The sequence below is a fragment of the Sander lucioperca genome, chromosome 10 (assembly GCF_008315115.2).
Source record: "Sander lucioperca isolate FBNREF2018 chromosome 10, SLUC_FBN_1.2, whole genome shotgun sequence".
In the NCBI taxonomy this organism is placed as follows: Eukaryota; Metazoa; Chordata; class Actinopteri; order Perciformes; family Percidae; genus Sander; species Sander lucioperca.
The window spans coordinates 37,141,013-37,155,554 of NC_050182.1; the positions used below are offsets into that span (position 1 = coordinate 37,141,013).

The 14,542-nt window shown below is 39.5% G+C and overlaps 4 protein-coding genes across 4 annotated transcripts; all 4 read left to right on the plus strand.

The window, feature by feature from the left end:
- Nucleotides 1-2,080: 2,080 nt before the first annotated feature.
- On the plus strand, nt 2,081-2,892 carry LOC116035346 (hepcidin-like). Its single transcript, XM_031278384.2, has 3 exons — nt 2,081-2,269; nt 2,374-2,451; nt 2,630-2,892. Exons 1-3 carry the CDS (start codon nt 2,183-2,185, stop codon nt 2,723-2,725), a joined length of 261 nt encoding a protein of 86 aa, XP_031134244.1. The 5' UTR covers nt 2,081-2,182; the 3' UTR covers nt 2,726-2,892.
- A 2,660-nt stretch (nt 2,893-5,552) lies between these two features.
- LOC116035345 (hepcidin-like) lies at nt 5,553-6,227 on the plus strand. The gene is made up of 3 exons (XM_031278383.1): nt 5,553-5,743; nt 5,852-5,929; nt 6,108-6,227. Exons 1-3 carry the CDS (start codon nt 5,657-5,659, stop codon nt 6,201-6,203), a joined length of 261 nt encoding a protein of 86 aa, XP_031134243.1. The 5' UTR covers nt 5,553-5,656; the 3' UTR covers nt 6,204-6,227.
- Nucleotides 6,228-9,393: 3,166 nt separating this feature from the next.
- Nucleotides 9,394-10,205, plus strand: LOC116035364 (hepcidin-like). Its single transcript, XM_031278406.2, has 3 exons — nt 9,394-9,582; nt 9,687-9,764; nt 9,943-10,205. The coding sequence occupies exons 1-3, from the start codon at nt 9,496-9,498 to the stop codon at nt 10,036-10,038; spliced, it is 261 nt and encodes an 86-aa protein (XP_031134266.1). The 5' UTR covers nt 9,394-9,495; the 3' UTR covers nt 10,039-10,205.
- A 2,720-nt stretch (nt 10,206-12,925) lies between these two features.
- On the plus strand, nt 12,926-13,737 carry LOC116035363 (hepcidin-like). Its single transcript, XM_031278405.2, has 3 exons — nt 12,926-13,114; nt 13,219-13,296; nt 13,475-13,737. Exons 1-3 carry the CDS (start codon nt 13,028-13,030, stop codon nt 13,568-13,570), a joined length of 261 nt encoding a protein of 86 aa, XP_031134265.1. The 5' UTR covers nt 12,926-13,027; the 3' UTR covers nt 13,571-13,737.
- The last annotated feature ends 805 nt before the right edge of the window (nt 13,738-14,542 follow it).

Consider the following 14,542-nt stretch of genomic DNA (forward strand, 5'->3'; position numbering starts at 1 on the left):
CTGAGAATTTGATTACACTTTACTTGAAGGTATCTACAAGTCATAAATGTTTATGGCATAACGCTTCTTTTAGTAAGTGTCATTCGTTTTTTGTCATGACAAGTTATGGATAGGGTTAGAGTTAGGGTTAGGGTTCATGTGTCAGGACTGTGTCATGACAGTGTTATGTGTTCATGACAGTGTCATGTCACTCTTGTGTAGATACCTTCAAGTAATGTGTTACCGAGAATTCAAATGGCCTCTGCTTTTATTAGAGAAAACAACAGGTTGTAATTTGGGTATGACAACAAGTAAAATATAAATAAAAAAGAAAGGTTAAGGTACTTTTTTTAAACAAAATGTGCTCTCCATAATTGGATATAATGAAACAGATTGAATCGTAGTTCAAGGTGATGCTTCCCTGTCATATTGTAGCAGGTCTGGCTGCCACCGTGGGTCACCCTACGCATACGATTCACAAACAACAGGACTTATTTTACGGCTGCAGACACATTTGTAACATTAATTCACACCCTTTCTGACCGTACGTCTCTGGTTGCCCGGCATCTCTCGTGTACAGTCCAGTTGCTCAGAGTTTTTAACACACTTCAAAAACAACAATATCTCACAGAGCAGCTTCCTTCTGTCTGTGGTGTGTGGCCGTCATCTGAAGGTCCAGCACAACACTGCTTATAAAGGGGGAATGTAATTAGACAACAAGCTCCAGCTGTGTCAATGAACACACCTGGCAGGCTCTGCTCTCGTTAGCCATGCCCACACCTGTCTCAGCTGCAGCTGATTGCAGACCATGCTCACCTGCACACATATTAAAAAATGAATGCTAATCATCTGTATATTGCAGCAGATGTGGAGCCCTTCATGGAAATGTTTGTTGACACTCACGTGATCATTTAAACCATTTACTCAGATCAGAAGTTTTGGGGGGGCATTTCTGCCTTTATTGGACAGGAAAGCTGAGATATGAAAGGGGAGAGAGAGGGGGGAAGACATCCAGGAAAAACGTCATGGGTCGGACTCGAAACCTGGACCTTCTGCGTCGAGCAATAAACCTCTGTATATATGTGGGCCCGCTCTACCAACTGAGCTAACCGGCCACAGGTCAGAAGGGTTTTCAGTAAATGGGACAGAGTTACTGTACATGAAGAAAGGGTTTTTGGCTATTGCACAAGATATTTGGACGGACTGAAGCACCTAGAAATGAAAATGACCCCTGACTGTATCAGTGTTAACTTCACACTGATTACTTTGTTTGTTTTTTGAATATGTTTTTACACTGACAATCTTAAAAAGAAAAAAATAATGCAAATATAATAATAGTTGGGTGTTTTTTCTGGACAATTCTGAAAATTAATACACTTGTAATTACATTCATGTCAGAGTGTTTAAAATGTATTATATATGACATTGATCTATGAACAATCGGTAACAAATGCCAAGACATCAGGATAACTATTGCAATAAGGTTCAATAAGGGAAAAAAAGCTTTTACAAAATCAACTTTCATTATATATGCCATCTTCAAGTTCAGGTTCAAGTTCAAGTTCAATACTTTGCCATGTCAACACAGTTGATTGGTGCCAATCAGGTTAGAAAAGGCAATACATACATAGGAACATACAGTACATAAAAGACAATCACATAGACAATCATTCAAACCAGTAAAAAACTGTGAAGACCTTGTGTTATTGCAACTTCCCATAAAGTGTCTTGTGCAGTCTATAAAGTGCATTTGAATAAGATGCATTTAGTACAGGTTTACTCTGCAAGGTGCCTGAGCATTAAGGAGCCTAATAGTGGCAGGGTAAGTACTGTTGCAAAAGTGGGATGTTTTGCCCCTGAGACTTTGAACTCTCTTTCTCTCGGTGTGTTCTTTCTGTAGAAAATAAAGGTTCATGATAGATTTCATATTGTCACACTGGGCCCTGACTGTTACCTTAACCTTAACCCTCCCATTCCTCTGGACTTTCCTCCAACCATTCCCAGCATCATTCAGGGAGTGATGCAAGCCCATTCCTGGAGCCATGTCAGTGCTGCCAGTGATGGAGCAACAGTGACTTAAGTGAGTATAAATATCAAGTTTTACACACTCAGCCATCACAAAGGGGAATCACTCAAAGAGCTGACAGAGACACCAAAAGGTCTGAAGAAGTCTACTTGATTGAACAATTTGAACCATCCTAAGATGAAGACATTCAGTGTTGCAGTTGCAGTGGCCGTCGTGCTCACCTTTATTTGTATTCAGGAGATCTCTGCTGTCCCAGTCACTGAAGTAAGAACCTGACTTAAAATCATTTCATTCACTTATTAGCTATAAATGTTTTGTCAAAATGCTAAAATGTGGTTCTACTGTAAATGTGCACAACTCCTCAACAGGTGCAAGAGCTGGAGGAACCAATGGGCATTGAGAATCCGGCTGCTGAACATGAGGAGACATCAGTGGACTCATGGAAGGTACGTTCAGCTAACTGAATGGATTTGGCCCACTACATTGAGCTAATTTAAATGGAAGTGAATGTGTGTTTTCCCTACAAAGTTCCCTGATGCTCTCTATAGAAGGAGAGAGAATAGACAGAGTGAGTGATGACGCTGGAGATGAACACATTGCTCATGTCTTTTGTCTTTCACACAGATGCCGTATAACAACAGACACAAACGTGGCTTTGATTGTCGTGTTTGCTGCGGCTGCTGCACCCCCGGTGTCTGCGGATTGTGTTGCAGATTCTGAGGATTCCTGCTCCAACAACTACTGTCAAATTCTGATGTTTCTAAACTTCATCATGCTGTAGTTAATGTGCATGTACTCAGTGGTGTGACTGCATCGTCCACTGGTTTTGCTAAATATCTGATACTGCTGTGGATTTTCACAATAAAGTTTAATGTCACTATATGAAATTGTGTCAAAGTATTTTAATTAGAAATAGAACTTTTTCACAGAAGACATTTTGACATTTTATCACAGTAGGAAAAGCACCGGTGGAGACAATAACATTAATTATGATGGCAGAATTCCATTTAGCTGCTTCAGTTTCAGGGTCCTGGTATTGTGCACGCTGGCTCACTGTCACGGCTTACTGGGACACCTGGACAGAACTGAGCTGTCTTTAATGTCAGCAGTAACACCAAGTCAAAATGTCTGCTGTGAAAAAAGGTCTTTGGTGGAAGAAGTTGAAAAAATGTCATTGCATTATATTTTTACCTTTACGAAATGTTGCAGCTGTGTTTAAAAGGAGACTGTACGCCATTCAAATGAAAAATAACGTCTGTTTAAAACAACACTGATGCACGCAGTGCCAGGGGGGAGGTTTGTGCACTATAGTGAAGTGTGTAAAAGAACTAAATGGACAATTATTCTGTTAACATGACGATGCACATCTTACACCTAAGATAGGCTTAGATATGTACACAGGGTTTGGATTATTAAAGCTGAGGTAATCTAAGACATTTTAAATGAACTCAAATACAGAATGTTTTAGTTACGAGAAACATGTAAATGAGTGGATGCAAGCTTAATTTTTTAATTTCAGTTTCGTTGACTGATTTGATAAAAGCTTCACTAGAACAAGTACTCAATCAGACCAACAGCTCCAGGTCACAGTGAAGGTACATTGTAATAATTGGTTGTATTATTAAAAGATAAGGTGATGATTCCTCTTAATATGAAAACAAACAGATGTGGATCCATTCATGGTTCTATTTGTTGACACTGATGTTGTGGTCACATGACACAAGCACACAGGCCAGCAGGGTTTTCAGTAAATGAGAGGGAGTGAAGTCGGGGAAATAGATTTTTGCACAAGATACTGTGTTTTGAAAGACTGAAGTTATACTGAGAATTTGATTACACTTTACTTGAAGGTATCTACAAGTCATAAATGTTTATGGCATAACGCTTCTTTTAGTAAGTGTCATTCGTTTTTTGTCATGACAAGTTATGGATAGGGTTAGAGTTAGGGTTAGGGTTCATGTGTCAGGACTGTGTCATGACAGTGTTATGTGTTCATGACAGTGTCATGTCACTCTTGTGTAGATACCTTCAAGTAATGTGTTACCGAGAATTCAAATGGCCTCTGCTTTTATTAGAGAAAACAACAGGTTGTAATTTGGGTATGACAACAAGTAAAATATAAATAAAAAAGAAAGGTTAAGGTACTTTTTTTAAACAAAATGTGCTCTCCATAATTGGATATAATGAACACACCTGGCAGGCTCTGCTCTCGTTAGCCATGCCCACACCTGTCTCAGCTGCAGCTGATTGCAGACCATGCTCACCTGCACACATATTAAAAAATAGGTATTAAAAAATGAATGCTAATCATCTGTATATTGCAGCAGATGTGGAGCCCTTCATGGAAATGTTTGTTGACACTCACGTGATCATTTAAACCATTTACTCAGGTCAGAAGGTTTTTTGGGGGGGCATTTCTGCCTTTATTGGACAGGAAAGCTGAGATATGAAAGGGGAGAGAGAGGGGGGAAGACATGCAGGAAAAACGTCATGGGTCGGACTCGAAACCTGGACCTTCTGCGTCGAGCAATAAACCTCTGTATATGTGCGCCCGCTCTACCAACTGAGCTAACCGGCCACAGGTCAGAAGGGTTTTCAGTAAATGGGACAGAGTTACTGTACATGAAGAAAGGGCTTTTGGTTATTGCACAAGATATTTGGACGGACTGAAGCACCTAGAAATGAAAATGACCCCTGACTGTATCAGTGTTAACTACACACTGATTACTTTGTTTGTTTTTTGAATATGTTTTTACACTGACAATCTTAAAAAGAAAAAAATAATGCAAATATAATAATAGTTGGGTGTTTTTTCTGGACAATTCTGAAAATTAATATACTTGTAATTACATTCATGTCAGAGTGTTTACAATGTATTATATATGACATTGATCTATGAACAATCGGTAACAAATGCCAAGACATCAGGATAACTATTGCAATAAGGTTCAATAAGGGAAAAAAAGCTTTTACAAAATCAACTTTCATTATATACATCTTCAAGTTCAAGTTCAAGTTCAATACTTTGCCATGTCAACACAGTTGATTGGTGCCAATCAGGTTAGAAAAGGCAATACATACACAGGAACATACAGTACATAAAAGACAATCACATAGACCATCATTCAAACCAGTAAAAAACTGTGAAGACCTTGTGTTATTGCAACTTCCCATAAAGTGTTTTGTGCAGTCTATAAAGTGCATTTGAATAAGATGCATTTAGTACAGGTTTACTCTGCAAGGTGCCTGAGCATTAAGGAGCCTAATAGTGGCAGGGTAAGTACTGTTGCAAAAGCGGGATGTTTTGCCCCTGAGACTTTGAACTCTCTTTCTCTCGGTGTGTTCTTTCTGTAGAAAATAAAGGTTCATGGTAGATTTCATATTGTCACACTGGGCCCTGACTTTTACCTTAACCCTCCCATTCCTCTGGACTTTCCTCCAACCATTCCCAGCATCATTCAGGGAGTGATGCAAGCCCATTCCTGGAGCCATGTCAGTGCTGCCAGTGATGGAGCAACAGTGACTTAAGTGAGTATAAATATCAAGTTTGACACACTCAGCCATCACACAGGGGAATCACTCAAAGAGCTGACGGAGTCACCAAAAGGTCTGAAGAAGTCTACTTGATTGAACAATTTGAACCATCCTAAGATGAAGACATTCAGTGTTGCAGTTGCAGTGGCCGTCGTGCTCACCTTTATTTGTATTCAGGAGATCTCTGCTGTCCCAGTCACTGAAGTAAGAACCTGACTAAAAATCATTTCATTCACTTATTATTAGCTATAAATGTTTTGTCAAAATGCTAAAATGTGGTTCCCACTGTAAATGTGCTCAACTCCTCAACAGGTGCAAGAGCTGGAGGAACCAATGGGCATTGAGAATCCGGCTGCTGAACATGAGGAGACATCAGTGGACTCATGGAAGGTACGTTCAGCTAACTGAATGGATTTGGCCCACTACATTGAGCTAATTTAAATGGAAGTGAATGTGTGTTTTCCCTACAAAGTGCCCTGATGCTCTCTATAGAAGGAGAGAGAATAGACAGAGTGAGTGATGACGCTGGAGATGAACACATTGCTCATGTCTTTTGTCTTTCACACAGATGCCGTATAACAACAGACACAAACGTGGCTTTAAGTGTCGCTTTTGCTGCGGCTGCTGCACCCCCGGTGTCTGCGGATTGTGTTGCAGATTCTGAGGATTCCTGCTCCAACAACTACTGTCAAATTCTGATGTTTCTAAACTTCATCGTGCTGTAGTTAATGTGCATGTACTCAGTGGTGTGACTGCATCGTCCACTGGTTTTGCTAAATATCTGATACTGCTGTGGATTTTCACAATAAAGTTTAATGTCACTATATGAAATTGTGTCAAAGTATTTTAATTAGAAATAGAACTTTTTCACAGAAGACATTTTGACATTTTATCACAGTAGGAAAAGCACCGGTGGAGACAATAACATTAATTATGATGGCAGAATTCCATTTAGCTGCTTCAGTTTCAGGGTCCTGGTATTGTGCACGCTGGCTCACTGTCACGGCTTACTGGGACACCTGGACAGAACTGAGCTGTCTTTAATGTCAGCAGTAACACCAAGTCAAAATGTCTGCTGTGAAAAAAGGTCTTTGGTGGAAGAAGTTGAAAAAATGTCATTGTATTATATTTTTACCTTTACGAAATGTTGCAGCTGTGTTTAAAAGGAGACTGTACGCCATTCAAATGAAAAATAACGTCTGTTTAAAACAACACTGATGCACGCAGTGCCAGGGGGGAGGTTTGTGCACTATAGTGAAGTGTGTAAAAGAACTAAATGGACAATTATTCTGTTAACATGACGATGCACATCTTACACCTAAGATAGGCTTAGATATGTACACAGGGTTTGGATTATTAAAGCTGAGGTAATCTAAGACATTTTAAATGAACTCAAATACAGAATGTTTTAGTTACGAGAAACATGTAAATGAGTGGATGCAAGCTTAATTTTTTAATTTCAGTTTCGTTGACTGATTTGATAAAAGCTTCACTAGAACAAGTACTCAATCAGACCAACAGCTCCAGGTCACAGTGAAGGTACATTGTAATAATTGGTTGTATTATTAAAAGATAAGGTGATGATTCCTCTTAATATGAAAACAAACAGATGTGGATCCATTCATGGTTCTATTTGTTGACACTGATGTTGTGGTCACATGACACAAGCACACAGGCCAGCAGGGTTTTCAGTAAATGAGAGGGAGTGAAGTCGGGGAAATAGATTTTTGCACAAGATACTGTGTTTTGAAAGACTGAAGTTATACTGAGAATTTGATTACACTTTACTTGAAGGTATCTACAAGTCATAAATGTTTATGGCATAACGCTTCTTTTAGTAAGTGTCATTCGTTTTTTGTCATGACAAGTTATGGATAGGGTTAGAGTTAGGGTTAGGGTTCATGTGTCAGGACTGTGTCATGACAGTGTTATGTGTTCATGACAGTGTCATGTCACTCTTGTGTAGATACCTTCAAGTAATGTGTTACCGAGAATTCAAATGGCCTCTGCTTTTATTAGAGAAAACAACAGGTTGTAATTTGGGTATGACAACAAGTAAAATATAAATAAAAAAGAAAGGTTAAGGTACTTTTTTTAAACAAAATGTGCTCTCCATAATTGGATATAATGAAACAGATTGAATCGTAGTTCAAGGTGATGCTTCCCTGTCATATTGTAGCAGGTCTGGCTGCCACCGTGGGTCACCCTACGCATACGATTCACAAACAACAGGACTTATTTTACGGCTGCAGACACATTTGTAACATTAATTCACACCCTTTCTGACCGTACGTCTCTGGTTGCCCGGCATCTCTCGTGTACAGTCCAGTTGCTCAGAGTTTTTAACACACTTCAAAAACAACAATATCTCACAGAGCAGCTTCCTTCTGTCTGTGGTGTGTGGCCGTCATCTGAAGGTCCAGCACAACACTGCTTATAAAGGGGGAATGTAATTAGACAACAAGCTCCAGCTGTGTCAATGAACACACCTGGCAGGCTCTGCTCTCGTTAGCCATGCCCACACCTGTCTCAGCTGCAGCTGATTGCAGACCATGCTCACCTGCACACATATTAAAAAATGAATGCTAATCATCTGTATATTGCAGCAGATGTGGAGCCCTTCATGGAAATGTTTGTTGACACTCACGTGATCATTTAAACCATTTACTCAGATCAGAAGTTTTTTTTTTTTTTTTTTTGGGGGGGCATTTCTGCCTTTATTGGACAGGAAAGCTGAGATATGAAAGGGGAGAGAGAGGGGGGAAGACATCCAGGAAAAACGTCATGGGTCGGACTCGAAACCTGGACCTTCTGCGTCGAGCAATAAACCTCTGTATATATGTGGGCCCGCTCTACCAACTGAGCTAACCGGCCACAGGTCAGAAGGGTTTTCAGTAAATGGGACAGAGTTACTGTACATGAAGAAAGGGTTTTTGGCTATTGCACAAGATATTTGGACGGACTGAAGCACCTAGAAATGAAAATGACCCCTGACTGTATCAGTGTTAACTTCACACTGATTACTTTGTTTGTTTTTTGAATATGTTTTTACACTGACAATCTTAAAAAGAAAAAAATAATGCAAATATAATAATAGTTGGGTGTTTTTTCTGGACAATTCTGAAAATTAATACACTTGTAATTACATTCATGTCAGAGTGTTTAAAATGTATTATATATGACATTGATCTATGAACAATCGGTAACAAATACCAAGACATCAGGATAACTATTGCAATAAGGTTCAATAAGGGAAAAAAAGCTTTTACAAAATCAACTTTCATTATATATGCCATCTTCAAGTTCAGGTTCAAGTTCAATACTTTGCCATGTCAACACAGTTGATTGGTGCCAATCAGGTTAGAAAAGGCAATACATACATAGGAACATACAGTACATAAAAGACAATCACATAGACAATCATTCAAACCAGTAAAAAACTGTGAAGACCTTGTGTTATTGCAACTTCCCATAAAGTGTCTTGTGCAGTCTATAAAGTGCATTTGAATAAGATGCATTTAGTACAGGTTTACTCTGCAAGGTGCCTGAGCATTAAGGAGCCTAATAGTGGCAGGGTAAGTACTGTTGCAAAAGTGGGATGTTTTGCCCCTGAGACTTTGAACTCTCTTTCTCTCGGTGTGTTCTTTCTGTAGAAAATAAAGGTTCATGATAGATTTCATATTGTCACACTGGGCCCTGACTGTTACCTTAACCTTAACCCTCCCATTCCTCTGGACTTTCCTCCAACCATTCCCAGCATCATTCAGGGAGTGATGCAAGCCCATTCCTGGAGCCATGTCAGTGCTGCCAGTGATGGAGCAACAGTGACTTAAGTGAGTATAAATATCAAGTTTTACACACTCAGCCATCACAAAGGGGAATCACTCAAAGAGCTGACAGAGACACCAAAAGGTCTGAAGAAGTCTACTTGATTGAACAATTTGAACCATCCTAAGATGAAGACATTCAGTGTTGCAGTTGCAGTGGCCGTCGTGCTCACCTTTATTTGTATTCAGGAGATCTCTGCTGTCCCAGTCACTGAAGTAAGAACCTGACTTAAAATCATTTCATTCACTTATTAGCTATAAATGTTTTGTCAAAATGCTAAAATGTGGTTCTACTGTAAATGTGCACAACTCCTCAACAGGTGCAAGAGCTGGAGGAACCAATGGGCATTGAGAATCCGGCTGCTGAACATGAGGAGACATCAGTGGACTCATGGAAGGTACGTTCAGCTAACTGAATGGATTTGGCCCACTACATTGAGCTAATTTAAATGGAAGTGAATGTGTGTTTTCCCTACAAAGTTCCCTGATGCTCTCTATAGAAGGAGAGAGAATAGACAGAGTGAGTGATGACGCTGGAGATGAACACATTGCTCATGTCTTTTGTCTTTCACACAGATGCCGTATAACAACAGACACAAACGTGGCTTTGATTGTCGTGTTTGCTGCGGCTGCTGCACCCCCGGTGTCTGCGGATTGTGTTGCAGATTCTGAGGATTCCTGCTCCAACAACTACTGTCAAATTCTGATGTTTCTAAACTTCATCATGCTGTAGTTAATGTGTATGTACTCAGTGGTGTGACTGCATCGTCCACTGGTTTTGCTAAATATCTGATACTGCTGTGGATTTTCACAATAAAGTTTAATGTCACTATATGAAATTGTGTCAAAGTGTTTTAATTAGAAATAGTACTTTTTCACAGAAGACATTTTATCACAGTAGGAAAAGCACCGGTGGAGACAATAACATTAATTATGATGGCAGAATTCCATTTAGCTGCTTCAGTTTCAGGGTCCTGGTATTGTGCACGCTGGCTCACTGTCACGGCTTACTGGGACACCTGGACAGAACTGAGCTGTCTTTAATGTCAGCAGTAACACCAAGTCAAAATGTCTGCTGTGAAAAAAGGTCTTTGGTGGAAGAAGTTGAAAAAATGTCATTGTATTATATTTTTACCTTTACAAAATGTTGCAGCTGTGTTTAAAAGGAGACTGTACGCCATTCAAATGAAAAATAACGTCTGTTTAAAACAACACTGATGCACGCAGTGCCAGGGGGGAGGTTTGTGCACTATAGTGAAGTGTGTAAAAGAACTAAATGGACAATTATTCTGTTAACATGACGATGCACATCTTACACCTAAGATAGGCTTAGATATGTACACAGGGTTTGGATTATTAAAGCTGAGGTAATCTAAGACATTTTAAATGAACTCAAATACAGAATGTTTTAGTTACGAGAAACATGTAAATGAGTGGATGCAAGCTTAATTTTTTAATTTCAGTTTCGTTGACTGATTTGATAAAAGCTTCACTAGAACAAGTACTCAATCAGACCAACAGCTCCAGGTCACAGTGAAGGTACATTGTAATAATTGGTTGTATTATTAAAAGATAAGGTGATGATTCCTCTTAATATGAAAACAAACAGATGTGGATCCATTCATGGTTCTATTTGTTGACACTGATGTTGTGGTCACATGACACAAGCACACAGGCCAGCAGGGTTTTCAGTAAATGAGAGGGAGTGAAGTCGGGGAAATAGATTTTTGCACAAGATACTGGGTATGATAACAAGTAAAATATAAATACAAAAGAAAGGTTAAGGTACTTTTTTCAAACAAAATGTGCTCTCCATAATTGGATATAATAAAACAGATTGAATCGTAGTTCAAGGTGATGCTTCCCTGTCATATTGTAGCAGGTCTGGCTGCCACCATGGGTCACCCTACGCATACGATTCACAAACAACAGGACTTATTTTACGGCTGCTGACACATTTGTAACATAAATTCACACCCTTTCTGACCGTACGTCTCTGGTTGCCCGGCATCTCTTGCGCACAGTCCAGTTGCTCAGAGTTTTTAACACAATAAAAAAACAAATATATCTCACAGAGCAGCTTCCTTCTGTCTGTGGTGTGTGGCCGTCATCTGAAGGTCCAGCACAACACTGCTTATAAAGGGGGAATGTAATTAGACAACAAGCTCCAGCTGTGTCAATGAACACACCTGGCAGGCTCTGCTCTCGTTAGCCATGCCCACACCTGTCTCAGCTGCAGCTGATTGCAGACCATGCTCACCTGCACACATATTAAAAAATAGGTATTAAAAAATGAATGCTAATCATCTGTATATTGCAGCAGATGTGGAGCCCTTCATGGAAATGTTTGTTGACACTCACGTGATCATTTAAACCATTTACTCAGATCAGAAGTTTTTTTGGGGGGGCATTTCTGCCTTTATTGGACAGGAAAGCTGAGATATGAAAGGGGAGAGAGAGGGGGGAAGACATGCAGGAAAACCGTCACAGGCCAGACTCGAAACCTGGACCTCCTGCGTCGAGCAATAAACCTCTGTATATGTGCGCCCGTTCTACCAACTGAGCTAACCGGCCACAGGTCAGAAGGGTTTTCAGTAAATGGGACAGAGTTACTGTACATGAAGAAAGGGCTTTTGGTTATTGCACAAGATATTTGGACGGACTGAAGCACCTAGAAATGAAAATGACCCCTGACTGTATCAGTGTTAACTTCACACTGATTACTTTGTTTGTTTTTTGAATATGTTTTTACACTGACAATCTTAAAAAGAAAAAAATAATGCAAATATAATAATAGTTGGGTGTTTTTCTGGACAATTCTGAAAATTAATATACTTGTAATTACATTCATGTCAGAGTGTTTAAAATGTATTATATATGACATTGATCTATGAACAATCGGTAACAAATACCAAGACATCAGGATAACTATTGCAATAAGGTTCAATAAGGGAAAAAAAGCTTTTACAAAATCAACTTTCATTATATATGCCATCTTCAAGTTCAGGTTCAAGTTCAAGTTCAATACTTTGCCATGTCAACACAGTTGATTGGTGCCAATCAGGTTAGAAAAGGCAATACATACACAGGAACATACAGTACATAAAAGACAATCACATAGACAATCATTCAAACCAGTAAAAAACTGTGAAGACCTTGTGTTATTGCAACTTCCCATAAAGTGTCTTGTGCAGTCTATAAAGTGCATTTGAATAAGATGCATTTAGTACAGGTTTACTCTGCAAGGTGCCTGAGCATTAAGGAGCCTAATAGTGGCAGGGTAAGTACTGTTGCAAAAGTGGGATGTTTTGCCCCTGAGACTTTGAACTCTCTTTCTCTCGGTGTGTTCTTTCTGTAGAAAATAAAGGTTCATGATAGATTTCATATTGTCACACTGGGCCCTGACTGTTACCTTAACCTTAACCCTCCCATTCCTCTGGACTTTCCTCCAACCATTCCCAGCATCATTCAGGGAGTGATGCAAGCCCATTCCTGGAGCCATGTCAGTGCTGCCAGTGATGGAGCAACAGTGACTTAAGTGAGTATAAATATCAAGTTTTACACACTCAGCCATCACAAAGGGGAATCACTCAAAGAGCTGACAGAGACACCAAAAGGTCTGAAGAAGTCTACTTGATTGAACAATTTGAACCATCCTAAGATGAAGACATTCAGTGTTGCAGTTGCAGTGGCCGTCGTGCTCACCTTTATTTGTATTCAGGAGATCTCTGCTGTCCCAGTCACTGAAGTAAGAACCTGACTTAAAATCATTTCATTCACTTATTAGCTATAAATGTTTTGTCAAAATGCTAAAATGTGGTTCTACTGTAAATGTGCACAACTCCTCAACAGGTGCAAGAGCTGGAGGAACCAATGGGCATTGAGAATCCGGCTGCTGAACATGAGGAGACATCAGTGGACTCATGGAAGGTACGTTCAGCTAACTGAATGGATTTGGCCCACTACATTGAGCTAATTTAAATGGAAGTGAATGTGTGTTTTCCCTACAAAGTTCCCTGATGCTCTCTATAGAAGGAGAGAGAATAGACAGAGTGAGTGATGACGCTGGAGATGAACACATTGCTCATGTCTTTTGTCTTTCACACAGATGCCGTATAACAACAGACACAAACGTGGCTTTGATTGTCGTGTTTGCTGCGGCTGCTGCACCCCCGGTGTCTGCGGATTGTGTTGCAGATTCTGAGGATTCCTGCTCCAACAACTACTGTCAAATTCTGATGTTTCTAAACTTCATCATGCTGTAGTTAATGTGTATGTACTCAGTGGTGTGACTGCATCGTCCACTGGTTTTGCTAAATATCTGATACTGCTGTGGATTTTCACAATAAAGTTTAATGTCACTATATGAAATTGTGTCAAAGTGTTTTAATTAGAAATAGTACTTTTTCACAGAAGACATTTTATCACAGTAGGAAAAGCACCGGTGGAGACAATAACATTAATTATGATGGCAGAATTCCATTTAGCTGCTTCAGTTTCAGGGTCCTGGTATTGTGCACGCTGGCTCACTGTCACGGCTTACTGGGACACCTGGACAGAACTGAGCTGTCTTTAATGTCAGCAGTAACACCAAGTCAAAATGTCTGCTGTGAAAAAAGGTCTTTGGTGGAAGAAGTTGAAAAAATGTCATTGTATTATATTTTTACCTTTACAAAATGTTGCAGCTGTGTTTAAAAGGAGACTGTACGCCATTCAAATGAAAAATAACGTCTGTTTAAAACAACACTGATGCACGCAGTGCCAGGGGGGAGGTTTGTGCACTATAGTGAAGTGTGTAAAAGAACTAAATGGACAATTATTCTGTTAACATGACGATGCACATCTTACACCTAAGATAGGCTTAGATATGTACACAGGGTTTGGATTATTAAAGCTGAGGTAATCTAAGACATTTTAAATGAACTCAAATACAGAATGTTTTAGTTACGAGAAACATGTAAATGAGTGGATGCAAGCTTAATTTTTTAATTTCAGTTTCTTTGACTGATTTGATAAAAGCTTCACTAGAACAAGTACTCAATCAGACCAACAGCTCCAGGTCACAGTGAAGGTACATTGTAATAATTGGTTGTATTATTAAAAGATAAGGTGATGATTCCTCTTAATATGAAAACAAACAGATGTGGATCCATTCATGGTTCTATTTGTTGACACT

Excerpts from the sequence above, each read along its gene's own strand:
- LOC116035346 (XM_031278384.2), top strand. The coding sequence starts at position 2,183 with ATGAAGACATTCAGTGTTGCAGTTGCAGTGGCCGTCGTGCTCACCTTT. Across the intron at positions 2,270-2,373 it reads CTGCTGTCCCAGTCACTGAA|GTGCAAGAGCTGGAGGAACC; the intron begins GTAAGAACCTGA and ends ACTCCTCAACAG. Across the intron at positions 2,452-2,629 it reads CATCAGTGGACTCATGGAAG|ATGCCGTATAACAACAGACA; the intron begins GTACGTTCAGCT and ends TCTTTCACACAG.
- LOC116035364 (XM_031278406.2), top strand. The coding sequence starts at position 9,496 with ATGAAGACATTCAGTGTTGCAGTTGCAGTGGCCGTCGTGCTCACCTTT. Across the intron at positions 9,583-9,686 it reads CTGCTGTCCCAGTCACTGAA|GTGCAAGAGCTGGAGGAACC; the intron begins GTAAGAACCTGA and ends ACTCCTCAACAG. Across the intron at positions 9,765-9,942 it reads CATCAGTGGACTCATGGAAG|ATGCCGTATAACAACAGACA; the intron begins GTACGTTCAGCT and ends TCTTTCACACAG.
- LOC116035363 (XM_031278405.2), top strand. The coding sequence starts at position 13,028 with ATGAAGACATTCAGTGTTGCAGTTGCAGTGGCCGTCGTGCTCACCTTT. Across the intron at positions 13,115-13,218 it reads CTGCTGTCCCAGTCACTGAA|GTGCAAGAGCTGGAGGAACC; the intron begins GTAAGAACCTGA and ends ACTCCTCAACAG. Across the intron at positions 13,297-13,474 it reads CATCAGTGGACTCATGGAAG|ATGCCGTATAACAACAGACA; the intron begins GTACGTTCAGCT and ends TCTTTCACACAG.
- LOC116035345 (XM_031278383.1), top strand. The coding sequence starts at position 5,657 with ATGAAGACATTCAGTGTTGCAGTTGCAGTGGCCGTCGTGCTCACCTTT. Across the intron at positions 5,744-5,851 it reads CTGCTGTCCCAGTCACTGAA|GTGCAAGAGCTGGAGGAACC; the intron begins GTAAGAACCTGA and ends ACTCCTCAACAG. Across the intron at positions 5,930-6,107 it reads CATCAGTGGACTCATGGAAG|ATGCCGTATAACAACAGACA; the intron begins GTACGTTCAGCT and ends TCTTTCACACAG.